Raw genomic sequence first — 11071 nt, forward strand, 5'->3', positions numbered from 1 at the left:
CTGAGTCTAATTCAAGAGTTTGTCAAATGGCCTAACTCAACTCACCGTTCCAAATTTCGGCGAAATTTGAAAACAAATTCGCCTTTTATGGGCCCTAGACTTTAAATCGAGCGATCGAACTGAAAAAGCATGTCGAGAGGCCAAACACAACTCACTCTCCCAAATTTCGGCGAAATCGGATAATAAATGCACCTTTAATAAGACCAGACCTTAATTCAAGCGATCGATCTCTACGGCAGCTATATACAAATCTGAACCGATCTAGGTCAAATTGAAGGGGGTGTAGAAGGGCCTAACACAACTCGCTAAATTTCGGAGAAATCGTACAATTAATGGGTCTTTTATGGGCCCAAAACCTTAAATCGAGCGATCGGTCTATATGGCAGTCATATCCAAATCGGTACCGATCTGGGCCAAATTGAAGAAGCATGTCGAGAGGCCAAACACAACTCACTGTCCCAAATTTCGGCTAAATCGGATAATAAATGCACTTTTCATAAGTCAAGACCTTAATTCAGGGGATGGGTCTCTACGGCAGCTATATCCAAATCTGGACTGATGTGGGCCAAATTGAAGAAGGATGTCGAGTGGCCTAATACAACTCACTGTCCCAAATTTCAGCAAAATCGGATAATAAATATGGCATTATGGGTCGAAGATCTTAAATCGGCTGATTGGTCTATATGGGGGCTATATCGAGATATAATCCCATATAGCTCATCTTCGAACTTAACCTGCCTTTTGACATCAAGTCCATAATTAAGCAGCGGTCATTCTCAGCAAACAACAGAATTTTCAGAAGTAAGCAGCAATACTGCTGTAATAGCAGAACAACTGCTACAATAGCAACAAACACCAACTAATAATTTTCAGCAGACATTGTTTGCTATTTTCAGCAAACTTTTTTCTATGAGTGTACTTGTTATATGTTAAATAGCCCTATTTAAAGTACCTCTAACTAATCTACTCAAAAAAATTACAACAAACATGGATTTTTTCCAACACTGACATATAGGCCTCTTATCTGCTTGTCCAGCCATTCATAAAGTGAGAACATTTGATCACATTTGTTTAGTTACTCGCCAACAACCGCCGTGTAAAGATCTCTGAAATGCTATTGCCGCCATAAGAAAATACACAGAAAACCAAGTTATACCTAAAAAAAACAATTGCATAAATATTAAGAAAAAAAGAGAAAATTATTTATACACGGAACGAGTAATTGAATGCAATTCATTTAAATATGACCACTCAAATAGAGGGTACTAAGAGAGAGGTAAATATTCGACATGTTTCTCCGAAAATTAAACAAACACCAACAAAGCCATCGAGACAGATGGACTCTGCACCTGCCAGCCCCTTTGTACCCTTTGATAATAAACGTGCTACAAAGCAAAACAAACAACAATACGAACATGCCAATAATAACAACAAATTTTTTATGTAAGATCAGTCATCGGCTATGACAATAACAAAGTGTGGCGGCTGATAGAAATTGTGACGCCTTCTTATCGCCCAAATCAAATCACACCTCAGCGAAGGTTGAATTTATTCAAAATTGGACTGTGGTGATAAACGAATTCTACAGTGCATTGGGCATACACATGATGTTGTAAAGATTATTGCTTCAAATGTTGTAGATCTAGGTTTTTTGGTATTTTCGATTTGAGTACCAAGTGCAACTGGAAATATCTGAAGTACAATATTTAAATAGCTTTGACTGATGACTAAAGACCGCTGGATGATTGTTTATGATCAACTAAATATGAGTGGGCACGAAAAGAAACCAAATTTGGTTTTCGTTTTTATCCAAAATGCAAATTTTGCCCATGAACATTCCACTAAGGGACAGGGGCAAACTTCTCACACAACAATGAGTGCAGTCCGATTCAAGTTTAAGTTCAATGATATGGGGCTTCCTTTTTATAGCCGAGCCCGAACGGCGTGCCGCAGAGAGAGAGAGAGAGAGAAAGAGCGAGAGAGAAATTTTACATGGCATAGAACCTCACAAATGTTGCCAGCATTAGGGGGGAAAAACTACCGCTGAAATTTTTTCTGTTGGTTTCGCCAGGATTCGAACCCAGGCGTTCAGCGTCATAGGCGGACATGCTAACCTCTGCGCTACGGAGGTCACCGTTTGTTTTTATAAGAGGTATAATATCAGGCTCAGGAGCGATTTAGTTCTTGAAAGTCAAAGCAGAACCCAACATTTAAAATTATAAATATCGGAGTCTAGGGGTAGGATAAACCTATTTCCAACCCATGGGAGCCTCTTCAAAACATCGACAGATTTGCTCCCCTACACTACTAGCTGGCCCACGCTTATACGAAATTTTTGCTACTATTAAAAAGATTGGACGAACAGACATGGCCAAACCAACTTAGTAAGTTACGAAGGTAAACAAGTGAAAAGACGCTAAGTTCGGCCAGGGCAAACTTTGGATACCCACCACCTCGGGTATATATGTATATCCGGTAAAAAATCCGGCATTTGGTGTCGGTAATGGCTTTGTTCGATTTATTTCGAGCTTTCTCAGAGATCGCACTATTCGAGTCGTTATAGATGGGTTCTCATCCAATGAGCACAAATTGGCCGCAGGTATACCCCAGGGCTCTCCTTCACTTTTTCTAATTTTCATCAACGATCTGTTGGGTCAGACATTGAATTCGATCTACTCATTTGCGGATGATAGTAATCCCTGTCATTCGTACTCATTCGACCATAGGCCAAGCCTTCGAGAGATTGAGGACAAGAGGCGGGTTATGGACGATACACTCTGCCAGGATTTGGTGGCCATTTCTGAGTGGGGTCGAAGGAATCGAGTAGATTTTAATGTACGAAAGACTCAGTGCTGTTTGTTGTCACACAAACGATGCGCAGACCCATTACAATCATCTTTGTCTTTCAACGGTGTAGATGTTGAGCAATCAGAAGCTCTTAATGTTCTGGGCATGAAAATACAAAGTGATGTCCGTTGGGCTAAACATGTATTCAAAGTGTCAAAAGAAACATTCAAGTGTTTAGGCTTCCCTAAACGGTGTAAGAATTACTTCAGTCCGTCTGATCTTCTTAACATCTACACCACTTTCATAAGGCCGAAAATGGAGTACAACTCACATGTATGGGCTGGAGCTTCAAAATCATCCCTGGAGTTACTGGACCATGTACAGGGGAGAGCGATGGCGTTGATTGGGGACAGTGGGGTATCCTAGTCTATTGCCTCCCTTCATCATCGTCGCAATGTGGGTTGTTTGGCGCTGTTCTATCGGTAGTTTCATGGTGTGTGTTCAACTCATTTTTATTAATTTTGTAGAACAAAATATTGGTCTTTTTGGAAGCTATAATAAAGACCGATCTGAACCATATACAATGTGGATGTCGAAAAGCCCAACGTAAGTCACTGTGTCAAATTTCTGCGAAATAGGATAAAAAATGCGCCTTTTATGGGCCCAAGACCTGAAATCGAAAGATTGGTAGAAATTGAAGAGGAATGTCGTAGGGCTTAACACAACTCACTGTCTCAAATTTCTACCAAATCGGACAAAAAATGCGCCTTTTATGGGCCCAAAACCTTAAATCGAGTGATCGGTCTATATGACAGCTATTTCCAAATCTGGACCGATTTGGGCCAAATTGCAGAAAAGTGTCTTGGAGTCTAACACAACGCACTGTCCCAAATTTCGGCGACATCTGACAATAAATGCGCCTTTTATGGGCCCAACACCTTAAATCGAGAGATCGGTCTATATGGCAGCTATATTCAAATCTGGACCGATCAGGGCCACATTGAAGAAGGATATCGAAAGGCCTGTCCAAAATATGAGCTAAAATGGAAAAGGATGTCGAAGGGCCTAGCACAACTCACAGTCCCAAATTTCGGCGAAATCGGACAATAAATACACCTTTAATGGGGCCAAGACAAAAAATACAGAGATTGGTATACATGGCAGCTATATCCAGATCTGAACCGATCTGGGCCAAATTAAAGTGGAATGTCGTAGGGCTTAACACAACCCACTGTACCAAATTTCGGCGAAATCGGACAATGAATACGTCTTTTATGGGCCCAAGACCTTAAATCGAAAGATCGGTCTATATGGCTGCTATATTCAAATCTGAACCAATCTGGACCAAATTGAAGAAGGATGTCGAAGGGCCTAACACAACGCACTGTCCCAAACTCCAAAGAAATTGGACAATAAATGCACCTTTTATGGACCCAAAACCTTAAATCGAGGGATCGTTCTATATGACAGCTATATCCACATCTGGAACGATCTGGGCCAAATGGCAGAAAGATGTCCAAGAGCCTAAAACAACTCAGTGTCCCAAATTTCGGCAAAATCGGGCATTAAATGCACCTTTTATGGGCCCAAGACCTTAAATCGGGAGATCGGTCTATATGGCAGCTATATCCAAATCTGGACCGATCTGGGCCAAATGGCAGAAAGATGTCCAAGAGCCTAAAACAACTCAGTGTCCCAAATTTCGGCAAAATCGGGCATTAAATGCACCTTTTATGGGCCCAAAACCTTAAATCGGGAGATCGGTCTATATGGCAGCTATATTCAAATCTGGACCGATCGCGGTCAAGTTGAAGAAGAATGTCGGAGGCCCTTACATAACTCAACTTTCGGCGAAATCGGGCAATAAATGCACCTTTTATGGACCCAAGACCTTAAATCGAGAGATCGGCCTATATGGCATCTATATCCATATCCGGACCGATCTGAGCCAAATTAAAGAAGGATGTCGAAGGGCCTAACACAACTGACTGTCCCAAATTTTGGCGAAGTCGGGCAATAAATGCGCCTTTTATGGGCCCAAAACCTTAAATCCAGACATCAGTCTATATGACAGCTATATCCAAATCTGGACCGATCTGGGCTAAATTGAAGAAGGATGTCGAAGGCACACTGCCCCAAATTTCAGCAAACCCGGATAATACACGTGGGTTTTATGGACCTAAGAGTTTCAATGGGCGGATCGGTCTCTATGGGCGGATCGGTCTCTTCGAGTTTAACCCACTTATGGACGAAAAAGAAACAGCGCAAAGTTTAAGCTTAATATCTGAATTTTTAAGGACTGTAGCGTGATTTCAACAGACAAACGGACGAACATGGCTAGGTCGTCTTAGATTTTTACGACGATCAAGAATATATATACTAGACCGATCTCGGCCAAATTGAACAACGATATCGACTGGCATAACATAATTCACTTTCCCAAATTTCAGCAAAATCGGATAATAAATGTGGGTTATATGGACCTAAGACCTTAAATGGGCGGATCGGTCTATATGGGGGCCATATCTAGATATAGTCCGATATAGCCCATCTTCGAATTTAATTTCCGAAATATCAATTTCCGACTCTACAAGGTATATATATTTGGGATCGTCGTAAAATTCTAAGACGATTAAACAATGTCCGTGTGTCTGTCCGTCTATCCATCTGTCCGTCTGTCCGTCTATCCGTCTGTCCGTCTATCCATCTGTCCGTCTATCCGTCTGTCCGTCCGTCTGTTGTAATCACTCCAGAGCCTTCAAAAATTGAGATATTGAGCTGAAATTTGGCACAGATACGTCTTTTTGATGCACGCTACTTAAGTTCTGGAACGGCCCATATCGGAACATATTTGAATATAGCTGCTATATAGAGCGGTCTGACGATAAGGGGTCCAATGCCTATACATGCTTTATTTTTTATCCGACCTCGCTGAAATTTTAAACAGTGAGTAGTTTAAGGCCCCCCGACATCTGACCCAAATATGGTCCAGATCCGACTATATTTAGACATAGCTGCATTTTTGAACCGATCTACCGATAAAGGGTCTGAAGTCCATAAAAGCTGTATTGATTACCCAATTTCGTTGAAATTTGATACAATGAGTAGTTTTACGCCTCCCAACATAGAACCCCAATATGGTTCAGATCGAACTACCATATAGACCGATCTCCAAATAAAGGGTCTGAAGCCCATAAAAGAATTATTTTTTTTTACCAATTTCGCTGAAATTTGAAGCAGTGAGTTAGTCTTAGCCTCCCGACATCTGACCTAAATATGGTTCAGACTATGTTTAGATATAGCCGTCATATAGACCGATCTCCCGATAAAGGGTCTGAAGCCCATAAAAGTTTTTATTATTTATTACCCGATTTCGCTGAAATTTGAATCAGTGAGTAGCTTTAGGCCTACTACCATAATACCTAAATACGGTTCAGATCAGACTATATTTAGATAGCAGCCATATAGACCGATCTGCCGATAAAAGGTCTGAAGCCCATAAAAGCTTTATTTACTACCCGATTTCGCTGAAATTTGAAACAGTGGGTAGTTTTAGGTCTCCCAACATCAGTCCCAAATATGGTTCGGATCGGACTATATTTAGATATAGCTGCCATACAGACCGATATGCCGATCAAGGATCTGGAGCTCATAAAAACGTTATTTATTACCCGATTTTGTTGAAATTTATATTTATTGAGTGGTCTAATGGCCGTGCCGAATTTGGGTGCATAATTTATCCAATTTTCACTGGATTGTGACGAAAGGGGGTTTACATATATATATCCGAGGTGGCGGGTAGTCAAAGTTCGGCCCGCCCCAACTTAATGCCTTTTTACTGGTTTTCTTCTAACACCCCCTTCATAATTAAGCAGCAGTCATTTTCAGCAAGCAACAGACTTTTAAGCATTAGCTTGCTGCTCTGCAGAACTGATCTGATGATATATTAAAATTAAAGTATTTTATCTAACCTTTTCCTTCTCTCTGGTTTTGTCTTCTTCCTTGTAGTTTATCGATTTGCGCATTCCCATGCCGTGGGGCTTTATAGTCGGAAGATGGTATGGCAATCGCAATGTGAGACCCATATTGGCGCTGCATGGCTGGCTGGACAACATGGGTACATGGAATACACTCATACCACTGCTGCCCGAGCACTTGGGAATTCTCTGCATTGATCTGCCGGGTCATGGTCTATCACCAAAGTTACCACGAGGCATTGTCTATCATGCCGTCGACTATGTTTGTGTCATTCTACGCATTATGGATGAGTATCGTTGGGATAAGGTGTCGATTTTGGCTCACTCCATGAGTTCTATGATCTCATTCATCTTTGCCTCACTCTATTCGGATCGCCTGGATATGCTGATTAGCATTGATATTGTGCGTACACGATATCGCAATCCTAGCACTCAAATCTCCTTCATACACAATCATATTGAAAAGTATCTGGTGGAGGATGATCGCCTGCAATTGGCCAATCAAATGGAACCTCCGGCCTATACGCGCGAACAGCTGCTGCAGATAATGTATGAGGGCACCGAGCGCTCAGTGTCTTTGGAGAATTGTCATCACATTTTGAATCGAAATATTACCAAATCCACCAAATATCCGGACAAATATTATTTTTCCCGTGATGGTCGGGTGAAATACTACTTTGAATTCACCACCTCGCCACCATTTGCCGCTGAGTTGGCTCGTAAAATTCGCAATGTACCCTACTGCGTCATTAAGGGTTCCCAATCGAATTTCATCGATGAACAGAGCGACGAAGTCATTGAGATATTGAAGAGCAATAACCCACACTTTGAGTTCCATGAAGTTGAGGGCACCCATCATGTTCACTTGAATAATCCCCAGGAGGTGGCTGCCATACTCAATCCATTTATCCATAAACATAGGCCACCAATGGCAGAGGATGGAGTGGTGGGCGAGACTATGGACCAAGAAAACGCCAAGGCCAGAAAGAGAAAAAGTAAATTATGACTATTGTCGGATCATGTGATGCAAAAGAACGGCCACGGACTGTGGTATGCCATTTGGAACCATTGGGGTACCTTGGGAGGTTATAAATAATTGTGATCGGAACAGAAAGCAATAAGGCTATGAAATGTTGCTACCAAATTTTTAATGTTAAAAAAAAGTTAATTTTTGTTAAAATAATTCTATAAGCATTTATTTTAGAGAAATATCCAAGCTTCAGCAGGCTCCTTATCTTACGGCTATTAAATCTATTATAACTTGTTGTTAGTTTTAAGATAGATTAAGATTTAAAAGTTTGTACACAAAAAATAAGAAGCTATTCCTTCATACATGCTCATAAAGTTGTATATGTTTTTGCAAATAATTGTTCCTTATTTCTGAAAAATGTATTCAGAAGCCTAAGTCATGGCCTTTGAAAGGCAGTCGCAGTATTTGAAAGTTACAAGCGACAAGTATGTATAGAGAAGTTGCAGTATAAGCGCTGGCGGATGTATTAGAGAAGTACAAGGCAGATGTTACGGCCTTACAGGAAGTGCGATGGATTGGGAACGGCGTCACTACAACACCAAACGGTGACGAACTATTCTACAGCTGCTATAACACGAGGCTGAGACGAGACTGAAACACCTTGTCTCCAGCTGTACTCCGGTGGATGAGAGGCTAGCTACAATCCGCTTCAAAGCCAAAGCCTTATTTGTGCCCATGCCCCGACGGAAGACAAAGACGAGCCGACCAAGGATATTTTCTATGAGCGCCTACAGAGAGAATATGACCGCTGCCCCGCCCTTGATATTAAAATCGTTCTGGGAGATTTTAATACGAAGATAGTGAAGGAAGACATTTTTGGTCCAACAGTCGGAAAGTTTAGCCTCTACGAGATAACGTCCAGTAATGGGTTGAGGCTGATAGATTTCGCCGCGGCAAAAAACATGGTAGTTAGTAGCACCAGATTTCAACATAAAAATATTCACAAAGCAACATGGCTGTCAGCCGATTAAGACACGAGGAACCAAATTGATGACGTTGTGATAGATGGAAGGCATTCATCCAACGTGTTAGATGTACGATCGATTCGTGAAGCGAATATAGATTCGGATCATTACCTATCCTAAAGGTTCGCACCCGATTGAACATGGCGAGGAAAGTACTATCTGACACTGCAAATGCCAGAGGCATACTCCACTCGACTGACCCAACTGCTTGATGAAAGCACTCCTTGTTCCGATAATATAATGGCGCAGTGGCAAACTATTGCCCAATCCATGGAAAATGCCGCGAAATCTGTACTTGAGTACCGGAAGCCTCCTGCAAGAAACCCATGGTCGACCAAGAGTGTCGAGTTGCTACTAAGAATGCGGCATATAGAGCAACCATGCAATCAGGAGAGGTATCGGGAGAAAAGGAGAGAGGAGAAACGTCTTTCCTGCAAAAAGAAAACTGAAATGGAAAGACGTGAGTGTAAGCGAATTGAGATGTACAGGAGTCAGAATGAAGTCCGAAAATTCCACCAATGCATTAAACATCAAACCGATGGCTTTGATGCAGGCACATTCTCCTGCAGAGACAAAGAAGCAAATCTAGTAACTGACACATATAACATGCTGAGGATATGGAAAGAACATTTAGCCCAACTGCTGGTATACGACAATGGCGGTGAAGAGGATACCACAGAACCAATCCCTGATGATGGTATAGAATGTTTACCTCCTAATCAAAATAAGGTCCAAGTAGCAGTGACCCTACTTAAGAACAACAAGGCAGCAGGAACCTACGGGTTACCCGCTAAACTATTTAAGACCGGAGGCGACACGCTGGCGTATGCATCAGCTTATATGCGCAATCTGGCTAGAAGAACGCATACCCGATGATTGGAACCTCAGCATACTATGTCCCGTACACAAGAAAGGAGGCAAGACGGAATGTGGCAATTACAGAGGAATAAATCTCCTCTCCATCGCATACAAGATACTCTCGAGTGTACTGTGTGAAAGATTAAAACCTAAAGTCAATGAGATAATTGGGCCCTATCAATGCGGCTTTAGACCAGGTAAAGCCACCCTAGACCAGATATTAACACTGCGCCAAATCCTGGAAAAGACCCGAGAAGAACAAATAAACACCTACCATCTCTTTGTTGACTACAAAACCGCCTTCGATACACCTCTACGTTCAAAGGTATTTCAAGCCATGCCTGAGTTTGGTATCCCTGCAAAATTAATAAGACTCTGCAGGATGACACTTGCTGATACGCGTTCCTCAGTAAGAATAGGAAAAAATCTCTCCTTACAATTTAATACCAAACGAGTTTTCAGACAAGGAGACAGACTATCATGTGATCTCTTTAATATCCTGCTGGAGAAGATTATACGAGATGCAGATGTTAATAGATATGGCACACTAATCACAAGAGAAGACATGCTACTCGCCTATGACGACGACATCGATATCATAGCTCGGTCACCGGAAGTAGTAACTGCTGCCTTTGAAAGAATCGAAAGAGAGTCAGTGAAAATGGGTCTGGCAGTAAATGGAGATAAGACGAAATGGATGGTTTCAACTCCCAAAAAGCCTTGCACAACTGAGCAGATAAAGAAAATGGAGAAAGTTGGTAACCACAACTTTGAGATAGTCAGCAATTTTATCTACCTCGGCACCGCCGCAACCGAAACGAATGACACCAGTTTTGAGATAAAGCGAAGAATAATACAGGCAAACAGATGCTACTGTGGACTAAGTAAGCAGTTTAGAAACAAGGCCATCTCTCGACAGACGAAGACTACACTTTACAAGCCACTGATACTACCCGTGATGTTATATGGTTTTGAAGCATGGGTACTTGTGAAAGCAGATGAGGCAGTGCTTGGTGTATTTGAGAGAAAGATTCTTCGTAAAATATATGAACCAGTTTGCGTTAATGGAGAATATAGGCGGCGTATGAACCACGAGCTGTATGAGCTGTATGAGGACGATAGCATAGTTACACGCATCAAAATACAACGGCTGCGTTGGCTAGGTCATGTTGTCAGAATGAATGAAGAAGCTCCAGCAAAGAAATCTTTTGAAGGCAAACATGGTGGTACACGCAAATCGGCAAGACCAAAAGCCGGATGGAAAGATCAAGTGGTGGCAGACACCTCGAAACTTGGTGTCGGAGATTTTCGAATAAGCGCAGAAGATCGAGGCGCTTGGAAAGCTATTCTACATTCGGCTAGTGGAATAAATGTTCTGTCATAGGCAATTTAAGTAATTAAGTATCAGGCTTTAAACCGATTTAGACCATATTTAACACGCATGTTGAAAGTCA

The 11071-nt window shown here is 41.7% G+C and overlaps 1 protein-coding gene across 1 annotated transcript; it reads left to right on the forward strand.

Moving 5' to 3' along the window:
- Positions 1 to 1071: 1071 nt before the first annotated feature.
- On the forward strand, positions 1072 to 8108 carry LOC106093994 (probable serine hydrolase). Its single transcript, XM_013261166.2, has 2 exons — positions 1072 to 1276; positions 6796 to 8108. Exons 1-2 carry the CDS (start codon positions 1244 to 1246, stop codon positions 7768 to 7770), a joined length of 1008 nt encoding a protein of 335 aa, XP_013116620.1. The 5' UTR covers positions 1072 to 1243; the 3' UTR covers positions 7771 to 8108.
- Positions 8109 to 11071: the final 2963 nt, after the last annotated feature.

The sequence above is a fragment of the Stomoxys calcitrans genome, chromosome 1 (genome assembly GCF_963082655.1).
Source record: "Stomoxys calcitrans chromosome 1, idStoCalc2.1, whole genome shotgun sequence".
Classification (NCBI taxonomy): domain Eukaryota; kingdom Metazoa; phylum Arthropoda; class Insecta; order Diptera; family Muscidae; genus Stomoxys; species Stomoxys calcitrans.

What these genes read in the sequence shown, in the direction of transcription:
- LOC106093994 (XM_013261166.2), top strand. Translation starts at nt 1,244, where the DNA reads ATGACCACTCAAATAGAGGGTACTAAGAGAGAG. An exon ending in TAGAGGGTACTAAGAGAGAG is followed by an intron (nt 1,277 to 6,795) that starts GTAAATATTCGA and finishes TCTTCCTTGTAG; the next exon opens with TTTATCGATTTGCGCATTCC.